At 41.4% G+C, this 16648-nt stretch overlaps 2 protein-coding genes across 3 annotated transcripts in view; both read right to left on the bottom strand.

The window, feature by feature from the left end:
* The window catches only part of rabgap1l (RAB GTPase activating protein 1-like), a 139331-nt gene that overhangs the window by 80578 nt on the left and 42105 nt on the right, over positions 1-16648 (bottom strand). The gene's annotated exons all lie outside the window — the stretch shown is intronic.
* Positions 10125-15493, bottom strand: gpr52 (G protein-coupled receptor 52). The gene has a single exon (XM_036586158.1). The coding sequence runs from the start codon at positions 11383-11385 to the stop codon at positions 10279-10281; it is 1107 nt and encodes a 368-aa protein (XP_036442051.1). The 5' UTR covers positions 11386-15493; the 3' UTR covers positions 10125-10278.

The raw sequence follows: 16648 nt of genomic DNA, 5'->3' as shown, positions 1-16648 counted from the left end.
GCCACACACAGCAGGAGGAGAAATTAAAAAAAAAAAAAAAGAGGAAAAAAATCTGAGAGCTTTGACTGAGAGCTGTGTAGGAAGAAAGGAGAGGAAGGATGGTGATGAAGGATGGAGGGTTGGAGGGAAAGGACAACAAGGACGGAAACAGAATAAGGATGAACAGGAAGGATAGAATGATGGAGAGGAAGAATGAGGACAAAGGACTGAGAAAATGGATGGGTGTAGAGAAAGCCTGAAGAGGATAAATGGAAGGGGTGGAGAGAAAGATTAAGAGGAAAGATGGAGGATGTAAAGGAAGCATGATGAGGATGTGGAAAGGAAGGTGAAGATGGAAAGGTGGGGATAAAAAGGAAAGAAGGAGGGCAGATGAAATGAAGAGGAAGACTGGAGATACGGTACGACAATGAGGAGGGATGGAGAGGAAGGATAAAACATTGAAGGGGAAGGATGGAGAAATTGAGGGATGTAGAGGAAGCATGAAGAGCATGGATGGAGGGGTGGAAAGGAAGCTGGGGAGTAAAGATGGAGGAATGATTAGAAAGATGAAGAGGAAAGATGGAGGGATGAAGAGGAAGGACAAAGAGGAAGGATAAAAAAGAGGGACGGAGTGGTGAAGATGAGGAAAGAGTGAGGGATGAAGAGAAAGGACAAAGGGATGGAGAGCAAAGATGGAGGTCCACTGGAATGAAAAGGAAGAGTGGTGGTACAGTAGGATGAAGAGGATGAATGGAAAGGAAGGACAATAAGGAAAGAAGAAAGGATGAGGGGAAGGATGATGGAAAAAAGATGGAAGCGTTGGCAAGAAGGATGAAAAACATGGAGGGATAGAGAGCAAATGTGAAGAGAAGGAGGGTAGGACAAGGGTGATGGAGAAGAAGGGTGCAAAGAAGTGATAAAGAGAAGGGTGATGGTGAAGAGACATGAGATTTAGCTAAAAAGGGGTACCAACTCCATATTAATGCCAATGGATTTAGAATGGGATGTGATAAAAGCTCCTATGGGTGTAATGTACAGGTGTCCCAATACTTTTGTCCATATCGTGTATATATGGCTGTCTTAGAGACGTTCAGAGAAAATAATAATATTGGCTGTTTGGTCCTGAAATGGCTTGTTCTTTTGTTGCGCATCACATCAGATAAAGCAGACGTTAAATAATGCACAACATTTTTATAAAAATTTCCCTTTGGTAAATATGGGATACCGTTCTTCTTAAAGTCAAAAGCTTTTTCTTACAAACTACTCACACTGTAAAGATTATAACACAAACTGTGATATCAGGGCTCCACGGTGCCCAGTTTGAGCTTTTTAGCAGAAATTTAGCTTCAGGTAGGTGAAAGGTTCCTTTAACAGAGGGCTGGTCTCCTCCACGCCTTCCCAATTTCTTGTGCAATAAGACGCTGAAAGTAGCCAGATGGTGGGATTCTCACATGGGCATGCTACCAGCCCGATAGCAAGGAGTGGGTAGCCGTCAGCAAACGTTAGCATCAACTGGTCGTGGGCCCTTTAGCCGCTCTCCGCATGGAGCAGGAGTGCCACTCTGAGTTGGAGAATCCACACGTACCTCAAGAAGAAAAAAACTGACACCCAGTGTTGCATAATAACTCTGTTACATTCAGAACTTTTCTTCAGTGGCGGAAGTAAATACTGTAAACCGTAACAACAGAAGGTCTCTATATCTGTAGTGCGCAGAAACAAAAGAAATGGGCTATTTTTAGGTCTAGTTCAGAGGCCCAGAGTTATTACTTTCATTTTGCTACACTATTGTAAAGGCCACCACACAAATTCAAGCCCTCTGACATTCGGTGTCGATGCGCACCGCCAATCTGCGTCTTCCAACACTGTTCAGTTTCTCTGAGCAGCACAGTGTGCACTCAGCAGTGTGTGCCTGCAGTAAATTAAACCCTAAATGAGACCACAGAAACCGACAGGAGATGATATGTGGCTTGAAATTCATACAGAGAAAGGAGGTCAATATCCAGACTTTAAGGTAAACAAACAAATGCTAACCTTTTGTTACCTTAGCTAACATCACTAGCGCTGTCATGACTTATTTAGGTCAAACTCAGAGATTAATTTTGTTCGCTAAACCAAATGTGATCATTTCCCATGTAATTTTAAAAGTTTAAATTAAATAAACTTGTAGTTAATGTTTATGAGCACTGTAACGCGTTTGGTGTAAGTGCACTTTTAACTGTCTGCTACACAGCACTTCCATTGCGTGGCAGCTTTAATGCAACTGTTTACTTGCATAATTAATCACAGTTCAATACAAAATGAATATCACTTACATTCTGACAGGATCGTGTCTGACCTAGGTTTGTGAGATCGTGTGCAGGATACTGTCATCCGATTGCACACCCTAGCCATCACAGATTGATGGTACTAACACCGGGGGATTTTCTGACATTTAAATCAACCAATTTGACTGAATCTTGACAGATGGAGTCAATTCATTATACTATATAATATCAACTCAAGCCTTGCCTAACTTTTCTGTTTGTTTTGATGTCAAGAATTGACCATTTTTTTTTCTTTCTGCAAAACAAGACTGTGCACACAGCAAACTTCCATCAAATTAAATTCTTAATAAAATATCTCCTATTATACCAAGAAATACAAATATTAGTAAAGCTTCAAAACTTAGAATTAGCATATTTGACCAAACTTCTCTGTCTGTTTTAATGAGTTTGAGGGAGGAATAATTAACACCAACTTACACAATTAATCAAAGCTGCTAAAGGAAACTTCTAAATGTGTTACAACACAACAACACAATTCTTCCACACATATCTGTCCACTGAATCACCTGGACGGATCATAACTGAAAAGATTAAAAAAGTGGCTTCACTATATGTTGAAGTTTGTAGACACCCGCCCATCCAGTTTCTTCTGAAATTAAGGATATTAATATGGAGTTTGTCACTACTTTGCTGCAGCAACAGCATATATTCTTCTCAAAAGGCTTTACACTAGATGTTGGAAAATTGCTGCGAGGTTCTGACTGCACCCAGCCACAAGAGCATTAGGTGAGGTCTGGTATTGATGTTAGATGATTAGTTCTAGATCCCAAACACCACTTCAACTCATCCCAGAGGCACTGGATGGAGCTCCATCACTCCAGAAAACGCAGTTCCACTGCTCCACAGCCCAATTCTAGGGGACTTCATACCCCCTCTAGCTGAAGCTTGAAATTAGGCTCATGTGCAGCTGATCCAGATCCATTCCATTGGTCAATGCTTTCCTATGGAGACTACAGAAGCTGTGTGTAGCTGAATTCACTAATTAGAAGGGGTGTCGATACTTTTGGACACAGTGTGTGTACCAGGCCATTTGTTTAGAGTGATATATTGGGCATCCCTCAATACAAATACCACCCACACCAGCCCTCAGTGTCCCATCCAAACCACATGAGCGAGATTCAAGGGGCCATAATTAGCAGCGACCATTAAGCCTAAAGAGACGGGGGAGGGGGATTAGCACTGTGAGTAAGAAGAGGAGCGAACGCTTCGTCTTTGATTAGTGAGCGCTGCCTCACCTCGCTTCACTCTGAGAGGGACAGGTGTTCTTCCTGCTCCCTGCCTCGAGTGCCTTTCGAAAAGGGGAGAAGTTCTTTTGGAGTGGCGCGACGGCACAGATTAATATTAAACGGAATTCATAATACAGCATGGAGAGGATTTTCATAAATATTCACCAGCCTGGACTGTAAGCTTCTCTTGGTTGTGTTCATGAATATGGATGAAAGACTGGCAGGGAGAACAAATGTCTAACAGTATATAGCCTATTGGAGAAAGAGAGAGTGACATGAGACAAAATTCAGAGGTTAGCTGTCTTCTAAAACTAGCCCTTTTCCAATTTTGAACATAAGAATCTGTGGTACTCACTGATTTTGCTGACTGTTATACTAGTTATAGTAACATAAGAACTAGTCTTAGAGCCAACAAGGGAACATAGGGAGACGACGTGCCATTACCACAAACTCAACAAGTTAAATGCAAAGTGACATCAGCTTGGCTACGTGACTTGAGGGGGACAGTCACAGCATAAACAGAATAATTTTTCCACAACTAAAGACAGTGGACACTATATTTGGCCTTCTAAGGAAAATCAGTGGGCAGACGGTTGTTTAAAAGTGCATGGTTTAAAAAATATTTTTGTCTGACAGCTGCGTATAGGGAAGTTAATTTCCAAAACTAGGAAAGCATCATCTGTATTCAATATCTAACATACTGCACTACATTGAATTAATCAGGACGAGTTAAAGCATGCTCTCTTTACCTTAAATTCCCTAAACTGCACTTTTAAACAAGCCCCTTAAATTCACTCCCAACTTAAATGCAGTTCAACCTTAAATTCGCTGATACCTTAAATGCACTTCCATCTTATATTCAGTGCTACCGTAAGTGCAATTCCACCTTAAATTCCACCTTTGTAATGAAACACACAGTTGTTAAGTGTTCCTTAAGTACTGATGATATCCACGATTGTGCTTTATATAGCAACACATTACAATCTGAATTGTGATCATTGCCCATATAAGTGTATCAATTGCTTTTTTATTAATTATGCCATTTTTTTATAGGTTGTGCAATGTCATGGATACAATTAGGGACAATAAGATGATATTTATCATTATTGTGATAATGATGTCCCAACATACTTTTCTGAGCACTGAACAACTGTATGTTACATCAAAAAGAGAGCATAACTTGTTCTTTTTAAATGAATTTAGCGCAAAATTGAACAAAAATTATTGAAGCCACGGTTTCAACATCTAAAACATCATAGGAATATTGAATTGTGACCCAGCATCATGAATCAAATCGCGCACTGGGTGTTGTCGTTACAGCCCTAGTCGTGCAACATGGTGTGTTACCCTGATTTCAACCGGGCTATGCACACTGCTGACATTAGGCTTTCTTTTTTGTCTTTCAAATAAAGGTATGAGGGATGCAGCAGTGACGGCCCCCCACCGAGAGGAGCCATGCTGAGCTGCTGACAGGGAGAATGTCAAACTGGGTAAGCAACCAAACTGAGGTGATAAGATGGCTCTTTTTAACCAAAGCATTGTGACTAGCTTGTCAGTCACAGAGTGAAGGCAAGGTAAGGCAAGGCACACTACTGTATTAACTCTAGAAAGAAGTAGAAAGTCCCACATTTATTGGAAAACCCTCAGGCAAATACTGAAGGAAAGAGTTTGATATCCTCTTAAGACCTGATAACATCTGTTAATGAAAACCTATAATGTTTACTGATGGAGTCTTTAATTAACCAGAGGAAAGGGAGACTACAGCAGCTGAATTGGTCTTGGTCTTCCGTGCTGAGCAGCACACCTTTAATGACAGTTTTGGCCCTCTTTAGCCAGCGTCTGTGACGAGGCATGCATTAACTCCAAAGTCAGCAAAGGGCAGGTGCCCTGCAGGAGCTCAACCCAACCCACATCACTCCACCCTGCCTGCTAAGTGGCCCTAAACCAGCAGCCCGCAGGCTCCAAAGAGACAGCCAGACACTTCTCCACAAGACATGAGCTAATCCTATTTCAGAGTGACTGCAGTAACATGATAAAGAAAAAGCATCTTGCCTGCGTTACCAAACTGTAGTGCTGGTTGATGTATTGTCTATACTGGTACACTGGAATTGGCATCACACAACATTACTGATTTTTAGTTTTAGCTGTATTGATGGATAACTTTAGTAAACTGCAGTGTATGTCATTTGCTGGGGGCTTCAGATTGCTTTGAATGAACAGTTCAAAACACATCTACCTAAATTAACAGCAAGTTTCCTGTCTGGAAATTTGTTTTCTGTCTGGTTAACATTTACAATCTAAACAAAATGGTCTGGATCAAACTGGTTCGGTTCGTTTGCGGTGTGAAAACATTTTTTGGATGGTTCAGACTTTCGGACAAGTTACAGGAAGTTGAGGCGGGTTATCGCTACCCATTTAACAACAGAACAGGAAACAGAAGAAGGAGAAAAGCAAAATTGAGCCGCGTTTGTGCACGGAGAGGAGAGACAAGATATTTAATTGTAATTAAGTAAAAAAGTCAAAAGTCAACTTGGTAAAAAAAATTTATATTTATAAATATATTATTTTCTGAGAGGATGAGAGAGAGGACCCCCCCCCATATTTCAAACAGAAAAGGCTTCCCGCCGACTTGACAAGAGGCCAACATCAGACGCTCCGCTAAAAACCAATCGGTGTCAGGCATAGGGAGACGCAGCCCATGTAGGTAATGAAGACAGGATGTAGGTATGTCATGCAAAGTTCTTCAGTGTGCTCGCTAAATTGCAATGTGAAACCAAAACTAGCCGGATTAAATGTATACAATGCAACACAAACATGAACCTTGGTTTGGACGTGTAAAAACGCCCTAAATCATCGTGAATGACTTTGTGTACATCTTAACCATTGCATTATACAAACATTTTACAAACATTTTACAAACTTTTAAAAAAATTCCGCTTTAATTATCACCTGACACTGTGACAAACTCACTGAACTGAATACTACAATACTACCCAGCGTAACCCAGTCTCACAACAGATACTGAAGTACCAAAAGCCCATTTTAAAGTTATATAACAAGTCTAGGTTCTGTAAAGTCAAACTTTCCCTGAAGCAGCCCAAGGGTCAGGCCATACAGTCAATGGCCACTGAGAATGCTCATGTTTTATTCATGTGGGACCCAAGGTCCAAAGACTGCCATGATCATGGAAACATTTGATGCGCTCATTAGATTTCAAAAAAGGTCACTTCATTTTCCTCCCCGACTCCAACTGCACCGCTCTAATTTCCCTTCTGATGGGGGGCCGTAACCTTTCTAGCAGCAGGTGTGGACAGCGGACCCTGCTGTGTGGGCAGGCTGGGACCGCTGAGGAATGCTGTTCTGGGACCAGTCAGGCCAAAACACCTGCAGGACATGTACGACTCTGAGCAGCCTCAGTGCAAAAAACCATTACAGAGGGCACAACTGGACAGTAGACAGCAGGCACTGCAATCAACAACGTAGATTCTTTACAGGGTTAAAGGATGGAGACACTCTTAATCACAGGGTTTTAGCCCTAATTAAGATTTGCACAATGCCTAGTAGTTATCTCACTGACAGGGGCATAATTATGATAATGTTATTCATCTATTATTGACATTCATTTGGTGCACATGACCATAAAAAAGTGCACAGAGGTCACAAAGCCTCAATGTGCACAAAAGCAATGACATTCAGTCACGGTAATCTCTGTTCACTTTTATTATACTGGCAGCAACAGCAAAACCATAGTCTCTCACAAAATTTTCAAAATAAAAAAATATATACTGTATAATTTATTGTCTTCCCTGACAAAAAGAAAGAAAAAAAGAAAGAAAAAAGAACAGATAAACAGTTAAATTAACATCAGCCATCTAGTTCCACTTACACTACGGAATGTGCCATCACTGGATAGAGTCATACAGTTTCTTTAGGGAACGTACACTAGCTGTACAGGAATACAAATACAGCTACACATAAATACTCCAATTTATCAGGTATCATATCCATGTGGACATTACAAAATAAATAAATAAATACATAATGTATTGTTTAAAGTAGTCTTCTAATTTCAAAAGCAACTGATGTCCCCACAAATGCACTTCAAGGCAAAAGATATGGTTTGCATTTTGTCTTTTCGTCTCATTTTCTGTACTTATTATCTAACGCACATCTACTAGGCTAGTTGTTTTTCTGTGATGTAAAGAGCAGTGAAGTCCAGCATTTTTATTTTACAGGGTTCAGACATCCACCAGCAAATAAAGGAGGCTAAAAGCAAACGGACAAGAAAACAGAAACTGTTTCTCATGTAGCCGTTAAAACATCACTCAAATAAATATAAAGCTTTTTTTCCCCATAAAACCACATTTCACAAAGAAGTCAGCTACTGTTAAAATTCTCTGGGATGTTAGAAGCAACTGTTTTCAGCTTATCACATTGTTGACCTCAATCAACCGAACCGAAGTATGAAATATGCTGAAGACTTTTCAATTTTAAAATATTGAACAAAACATTTACACTTGTCTAATTTATATTTACGTAGCCGGCTTGTATAGAGAAAGTCAAATCACAGAAGAGGACAAAGATGAAACGGGTAAAACAATATAAAACTTTTGCAAAGAGAAACAGAAGAAAAATAAAACCACTGAAGAAAATTACAGTACTAAACCTTTTTATATTTTGCTGAATATACATCACTTCCAAAGTCAAAAGAAAGAAAGAACTATGAAGCATATATGATACAGCACTGTGCAAAAGCTGAGACCCCCCTTCATTTACTTAATGTTCAGTCCAAATGGCCAAATGGTACAAGTTATTCATTAGATATTTCTTTGTAGATTAGACATACAATAATTAATCAAGGGGAAAGTTACCAAATCTGGAGTTCAAAAAATGATTAAAAGATACAGAGAAAATGGGACTCCTAACAACTGTGCAAGACCTGGTAGACCACCAAAAAGGTCACCATTTTACAGCACTTAAACCTTTCATTTTTGAGAAAGAACAACTCAATGCTGTGGGTCTGAAAGGATGTGTAGGTGTCAAAAAGTCATTACTGTGAAAAAGAAATACTGCAAATTAAACAAAGAAGCTGCTGGTGTTCGCAGAACAATGGACTGTCCAGAGTTCAACATCACTGAATGTGTTTTAGATTACTTGTATGTCGAGAAGCAGAAAATGCAACCAACTTCTAAGACTGAACTTTGGAGGTGTAGAAAAAAGATCCCTGCAGATTTTTCTGAAAAACTGAAAGCAAAAGAATTGAACCTGTAAAAAAAGTGGAAACATTAAACGCTTCCCCCCCCCATACTGAAATATGAATAACTAATACTAAATGGCCATTTTGACTAGAAATGAAATTAATGATGGTCTTAGACTTTTGCACAGTACAGTACAGAAAATGAACTTGATTTTTGTGATTAAAGGAGAGGTTTGATTTGCTGTATCACTTTTAGCAAAACTGAATTAAAAAAATACATTTACAGAAATATAAGAACTAGTCAAAACATAAGAAAAACAAGTCATATTCATATGAAACAAATTAAGAAAAATCCCTACTGCATAAAAGTAAAAACATTTGTTTAAAAAAATATTACACAAAGTTCTCTTCCAAAACATCTTAGGCACAGACAGAGATAAACCTATACCGGAAATTACAGGTGCAAACAAAATGACCCCTGCTTGCATACCAGGAAACGTGAACTTCAAGTGAACTTTCTGCTGATTAAACCACTTGCTGTATTGTGTGTTTTTTAGGGGTCACAGAATCACTGCAGGCAAACAGGTCTAATTACATACAGCCATGGTATACACCACTGAAAACTAAGGTACAATTCACAACTACTACAGGCATTGTTTATATTGTGCGTATGTGATATTTCAGCATCTCTACTAAAAAAAGATCAAAATTTGGAATGCATATTAATAAATGTCTTGGATCAACTGCTTTTGCCCTTTGCTACACCTTGTTCAACTCAGACGTTCCTATGCAATACCTTGTAATAGTCTTTTTGCTGTACCTGCTTTTGAGTCCATCTAAATTCAAGACACAATGTGCTATACTAAGAAAACTAGCAAGGGTCTTTGCGAGGAAAGCGCATGATTGTGCCACATGGCTCAAATCTGCTCTTTTACTCTGACAGAAACCTTTCTTGGAATGACAAAAAAGAAACAGTTCACTTGTGAACAATGTCCTTGAGCCACAATCTTCTTTGTATAGCAGCCGTTTTGGTACAGAATGAAACTCAATGTAAAAAATATATTCATCAGAATCTAAAAACATCTACAAGATATAAACAATGAGCATGTGCCTGACTCAGAAGGTGCCATCTGCATCCAGAGAGAGACATCAATAACAGGGGAGTCAAACTGGTCCCCACTCTTTGGGGAAGTTGACCTCAGCTTTGACATTTCCACATTTTTGCTTACAAACGTTCTAAAAACTGTGTGTCAAACAGATCATCAGGTCATGCCCACCAGTCATTTAGTGATATTTACAGAAGCAAGGCAGGTGCTGCTTTATTATTTACAGGGAATGTAGTCAACTTATGCTGAAAACGTCCATCCACCAGCTTGGAGTTTAGATACAATTTGGTGTGATGCCACTAGGTAGAAGCCTTTCTTTGCCAGTCATCAACAATTTTAAATCACTGTTGAAATTAACCATTTCAATTACTTTAAACTGATCCTTTCTTCTTCTGCAATAGATCCTTTAAGGTTTAGCAGCTTAAGTTCATCTCCAGCAACTGTCTTCATATTGAACATGAGTTCGCTCTCTTCCTTGGCTTTGGCTCTCTGAAGTCCTTGTCATCATGAGCACAAGGGCTGAAAGAGCAGGAGGAACAGAGCGTCTGCGAGAGCCTACGCATGCCTAGCCGGAACACGCTGTTGGACAGGCTGTAGATGACGCAGTTGCAGAAGCTATTGCTGATCGCTAACCAGGTGGTGACGAAGGACAGTGCAGGGCTGTCCAGAACGTGGGAGCTCTCCAGAAGAAAGTAGATGATGTAGGGAAGCCAGAGCATGTAGAAGACGCTGGTGATACGGAAGAGCACCATGGCGTAGCGCCTGTCCGGCCCGTGGCCCGTCTGATGCCCCCCTTCACCAGCCTCCATCTCCTGGCTGGGAAAGCGAGCTCTCCGCTCGCTAATTTCCCGATTATGCTGCTGGCAGATACGGAAGATGTGAAAATAGGTGAAGCAGACCACAAGAGCTGCCGGAGCATACAGGAGGCACACCACAAAACCAGTAAAAAGTGCTGAGGTTGGCCAGGAATTGGCGCACCACTCAAAGATGTCCCCATGGTACCCCGGCTTCCCCCAGCCAAAGAAGGATGGGAGGAACACAATGCAAGAGTAGATCCAGATCAGGATGATGCAGCAGCGCAAACGACATGGTGTCACTAGCTGGTTGTAGGAGAGGGGCTTGGTGATGGCCAGGTAGCGATCTACACTTATGCAGGCCAGGCAAGCCATGGACACGCTCTTGAGCACAGAGATGACATAGCTGAACACCTGGCAGGTGAGGGGCTCTTGGACACCAGCTGGGTAGTGCAGCAAGGAGAGAGTGGGCACAAGGCAGCTTAGCCCCACCAGCAGGTCAGCATAGGCCATGGTCTGGATGAAGTAGCTGGTGGTGTAGTGGTGTAGCAAAGGAGCACAATGGAACACAAAGATGACCGTCAAATTCCCAGCAATGATGAGTACTGTCAGCAGCACAATAACAGCAGTCTCTAAGACACAAGCCTCCATGCCCTCGTTCTGTGCCCAGCCCAGAGGACAAGAGTGGTTCAGAGACACACTGAAGCCATAACTGCTGTTTCCAGCTGGGACTGGTTCGTCGAGTCCTGATTGGTTCATTGTCCTGGGCCCCGTCCAGACGGCCTGTAACTGAAGCCCTGTCTGCACCTTGTCAGTAATCTCCTTCAGCAAACGCAGCTCTCTCTACTTTCTTTTTACATTTCACCTCTGCCTTTCACATACCTTCGTCTCAACGAGCACCGACAAAAATCAATATAGCCCACAAGAGAGAAGGAAGAAAAAATGTCCACTTCTCTTCTCGAATCAGTCATGCTTCAGAAAGGTCCAGTAATTGCCAGACAGAGGTGTTTCCTTCCCAAAAAAGACTACTGGTTCTGAAAATGGTAAGCGAAAGAGCAGCATGGCAGTGCTGACAGCCAGTTGGTCGTCACCATTTACGGGAGTTGTGAGTGATCCCCCGACAGCAAGCTGCAACATCAGCGTCTACTAATTTCCTAGGCTGTCCTCACAAGGGCAAACAAAATTTAAGGGATTTGAGAACAAGTCATGACCAGAAGAACCAGGAATCAGACACAGCAGTTTGCATCTGCTAATACTGTAGATATTTGCTTCCTCCATTTCAAGTGATTATTTGGGGAAACAACGCAATATCTTGTTGATTTCAGTCATGTGTCTTTGAAGCCATGGGGAAAACTGGAACAATCAGTTACTTTAGATTAAGGTACAGTAAAGTCAGTCATTTTGTTTAGTCATACCTTTTGTTGATTCGCATAAAATCCCAGCTGTAAAAGTTTCACTGCTTTTAGCACATTCCTGGGTTGGACATAAACACAGGCGCTACATTTCTAAATGTGGCTTCTGGAACGTGGACCTCACGGCCACTGTCTGGACCCCCCCCGTTAGCTTTCTATTGTCCAAAATCCAAACACAGACACATGGTAGATAAACACAGAGCACTCTGTGGGACTTTGTGTCAGAGCTCTTGTTCCCGCAGACCGTTTGGAGACTGCCGTGTTTACAGCCCACAGTCATGTGGGTAGGGTGAAAAGGAAATAATTAAAATTTCAGGATCATGTTATATGCGTACCATCTCACAGCTTCCGTCTGCTTAATCCAAATCCGTATACTTTTCTTGAACTTGACTTGTGTTGGAAATAAGGGTAAGAGAAAAAAAATCAGGTCATGTTTGAGATGAGATGAGGCTAGAGATGAGGCCAGAGTGTCTTTGCTCCTTAGGTAAAATCTTCTCAGGTATCCTGAACAAGGGGCAAATCATGATATATGCATCCTTCTTTCCCCCTTTCTAAACAAACTTGTGCCCCGGTTCTCTCCCAGGTATTTCTTCCTGAAAAAGCGATAACAAAACTCTACGTATCCTCATATCGGTAGCCCACAGTGTGCCGCTGATATTACCGACACATGCCTGGTTTGAATCAAGTGTCAGTGTTGCTGAAGTCCATGCGGCAGTCTCCCTTTTGATTTCCCTCCTTTTGTTCTGTCAAAAGGTTTTTCTGTTACGCAGCAGCGTCAACATAAGATAACAAAAATCTACTGGAGATGAATAAGGGGGTGGAATCCGGATGCCAGTGCTGTCATTGTCTTCAGTCAGTTGTCCCAGCGACCTATGAGCTTCTCAAGCCTGACACCAGTCCCCCGCTGAATGTAACGCACCCACTGGGATCCAAATCAGCAAATAAAGAATTGAATTAATTAAATTAAATGCTCTTGAAAAATGGACAAAATAAAAAACATTAAAAAAGCAGAAGAGAAAGAAGAGTGGTGCGGACAAGTAACGCAGAGGCAATGAGCAGAGCTATACCGCTGGTGCAGTGGGAAAGAGATGCTGTGAGCGGCTTCCACTTGCCTCTCCCCTTTCACTCTCTCTCTCTCTCTCTCTCTCTCTGTTTCACACACTCCCTCCCTCGCTGCCAGCCTCTCTCCCTCGCTCTCTCGCTCTCGCGCTCACCCACTTTCCCCGCCCTCCTCTTTGGGCTGCACCTGAGGTCCTGTTCCTCTCTCAACTCCTCAACTCCTCGTCCTTTCTTTCTTTCTTTCTTTCTCCCTTTCTCTTTCTCTCTCTCTCTATCTCTATCTCCCCTCCCCCATTCTCTCATTAGCTTCCTCTAGATACACATCCAAGACGATTCCCATACAAAACTAATCAAAGGTTTTTATCCCGCTCTCATGCCTCCAACTGCTCCCTGCCCTAATTTTTTCTCACTACTCTCTTTATTACCCCTCCCTTCCCCTCTCTTTCTCTTCCTCTTTCCCCTCCCTCTTCCCTTCAGCCACTGTGCCTCAAGTCACTTCCACAGACCAATGACCAAGCCAAGCTATCTCTGCCCCTTGGTTACAGTTGCCAGGCATTTTAGCTAGCTGGGACCCCTCCCAAAGCGCAGCTGACATGGTGCAACAAACAGAAACAAATTAGAGATTAAGGAAGGGGTTGGTGATTGTGTCCATGTGGTTTGGGGGAGGGAGGCACTTTGGAGGCTGTATTTGGATGCCATTCACTAATCTGTTCTGCTACACTGTAAATGCCTAAAATCATAGATTTATACTGTAACATCGCACTGACAGTATGAGTAGAAAGTGCAGTTATGAGAACTGGTTGACTGAGGAGCAGCTGCTACTCAAAGGCAGAAGAGGCCATGTGGACCTGCTGATCCGTACCTTGTGGCACAAGCTACTATGGAACAGGGCCAACCAGAAGGCTGTGTTAATAATTCATCATAAAGGGCTTGGAACAAAAGATAACACCACCACAATGATCACAGTCCCTCTTATCCTTTATCTTCTGTACTTTTTGACTCCAGTCACTCCGGCTCTGTGCCGTGGCAAGTAGACTAGTCACTGCTCTATATAAAGGCTGCTCAAGTCCAGGTCAGGCTGCCACTGCCATTGACACTCAATGGGAAAAATCTCAGTTCATTGTCTGTTATAAAATGCGCTACTAATCAGAAATTACTCAAAGCCAAGTCTTTGGTCATGCAGAATGGCAGAGTACTACTTCAACGGAGAAAAAAACAATCATGAAAACGGGCAGGTCATAAATAGTGGCAAAATTAGTCCTTAGTTTAAGCCTTAGAAGTCAGAGGTGTAGGTAACAGAATGACATACTTGACATACTTCAACATTAATCACTTATCATCCACTTCTTGAAATGGTCAGATGTGCGAATTCTAAATTTTGAGCTGTTTGTGTTTGTAGGCAGAAGAACAGATATTTTGATTTTTATGTGAGTCTGGTGATCATACAGTCCATACAGTCTTGCTTAGCCGAAAGAAGAACCTTTCATTACATTTGTGCCACATTTTTGTAATTCCGTCATTGCTTGACATCAAAACAAACAAAAAAAAAGGCAGAAATGAGGACTTAAAGCTGTCAAGATCATAAATGTACTTCACTCCATAACTGACTATGCAATTATGCAAAGCAATTAAGGAAGCAATAACTTTAAAGGCTTAACAATGTGATGTCTCATACGCAATATATGATGCCTAGGCACGTCCACAGATCGATCCCAGTGGGGGCTTGAGCCCTGCCCTTTCACCCTCTTCTTGACTGGCATGTATAATAATAGTGTTTGATACAGCCATTCTTCACGATCCATTTTGGCGAGGCTCAGCCGCACCCCACAAACAGAGCTTGCGGAGTTACACAAACTTAGCCTCCCTTGAGCACCTCCAATAGTGCAGTACTGGGACAGTGAAGTATCACTTTGCATAATACAGTTATTAAGAACAACAACTTAACAATGTTGGCAGTAAGGGGCATTAATAACAGGCCAAACCAAATGTGTGTTATTATAAAATACAAGGATTTGCTCCAAACTCTTAAATCTCTGTTTTTATGTTAAGCTCTTAAATAGTTATAATTCACAGCATCAGTGCTACTAGACAGCAAAGTGGATAACATTACAGGCTTGAATGCTGAAGGTGTTCAAATCTCAACTCATAACTTGTGTTTTTCACCTGCCTTTGGAAAAACTCTTTACGCTATGTTTGTTTTTTCTGAAACATGAATACACAATCTCTGTTCCTAAGACTGACTGCAATTTGCTGTAAATTAGATTAAGCTTAATTCACGTTTATTTTTTTTCGCTCTGAGCCCCTGCCCCCAAACAATGTCTGTGCATGAGCCTGAGACTGCTCCAGTAGCCTGTCTTGCATGAAGTATGTCACAATGAGCTAATGTGATCTGAACTCCCCACACATGACCACAGGAACAGACTATGGCAAGTCCAATTCTGATTCTGTATCAGCCAGCTAAGCATGCATAACATCTTTTTTTTTCTGAACAAAAGAGTGAATATAGATGCAACTTCATATCTTTAAGTGTTTTCTGTTCTAAAGCAGCATAATTTCAAAACCAATGCTGATGCTCTTACTGATTCCATGACAACATGCACACTAATGGCAAGGCATGAGTGGCAGCTCAGTAAATGCAGGATGCATTAAGATACATGTAGGAACAGGACTCTATTGTAAAGGAGGGGGGTTGAGGCGACAGAGCTCATGCATGCAGCTGGCCTGGAGAGACTGGAGGAGCATTGTGAGTAACAGCCCTTCACTCCCTCAGGCACTTATTATGCAGGTCACCAGAACATACACCAGAAAGAGCCTATGGCTCAACGACAGATAAGACTTTTTGCCTTTAATTCATTATAAAACGTGAACACTGAACTACATGCATTCTTTCCTCGCTAGAGGACTGAATAAAGTAATTACCTAATCTCATTTATCACAGTGCAAACACAATGAATTTATCAAAGATCATTACAGATGATCTTTTCAGAAAATGGAAACCAAAAGTGTTCTTTAATAAGTAGGCTTTTTCATACTTTCAAGATAGAACTATTGAACTATCAACTAACGAAATCAGAAAGCTTCACACAGTAAAATCATAATGTACTTCTTTATCCAAAATGCTCATTACGTTGCACTCGACTGCAGTGACCTTGTTTGTGACTTAAGCCAGGAATAGAGAAATAGCCTCAGGCTATTATAAAGCATATAGTTCCAATATTAAAGTACTCAATCTACGCATGTGACTCTCACAACAACTGAATTCTGTACTTATGTGCTATTACGTTGCTCGCATGGACTGCAGTGTACTGTTAGACAGGACCAGGCCTCAGCAGGTATAAGAAGTGAATGTCCAGAAATCATACTGAACATACTCTATCGTATGTAAAACTTTGAATTGAAGAATTTACTAAGGAATTCTGAGGGATTCAGTGCAGCATACAAAGCAAAGTATTTAACTTCAATATTTTACAACAATCTGCAGAGGACAGGGTGACTGCAGGTTTTCACTCCGACAAAGCAGGAGCTCACCTGATGAAATGTTTGAAGACTAA

Source organism: Colossoma macropomum, unplaced genomic scaffold (assembly GCF_904425465.1).
Source record: "Colossoma macropomum unplaced genomic scaffold, Colossoma_macropomum, whole genome shotgun sequence".
Lineage (NCBI taxonomy): Eukaryota > Metazoa > Chordata > Actinopteri > Characiformes > Serrasalmidae > Colossoma > Colossoma macropomum.
Note: the sequence above shows the minus strand (reverse complement) of the source record. Positions and strands in the feature narration are given on the sequence as shown.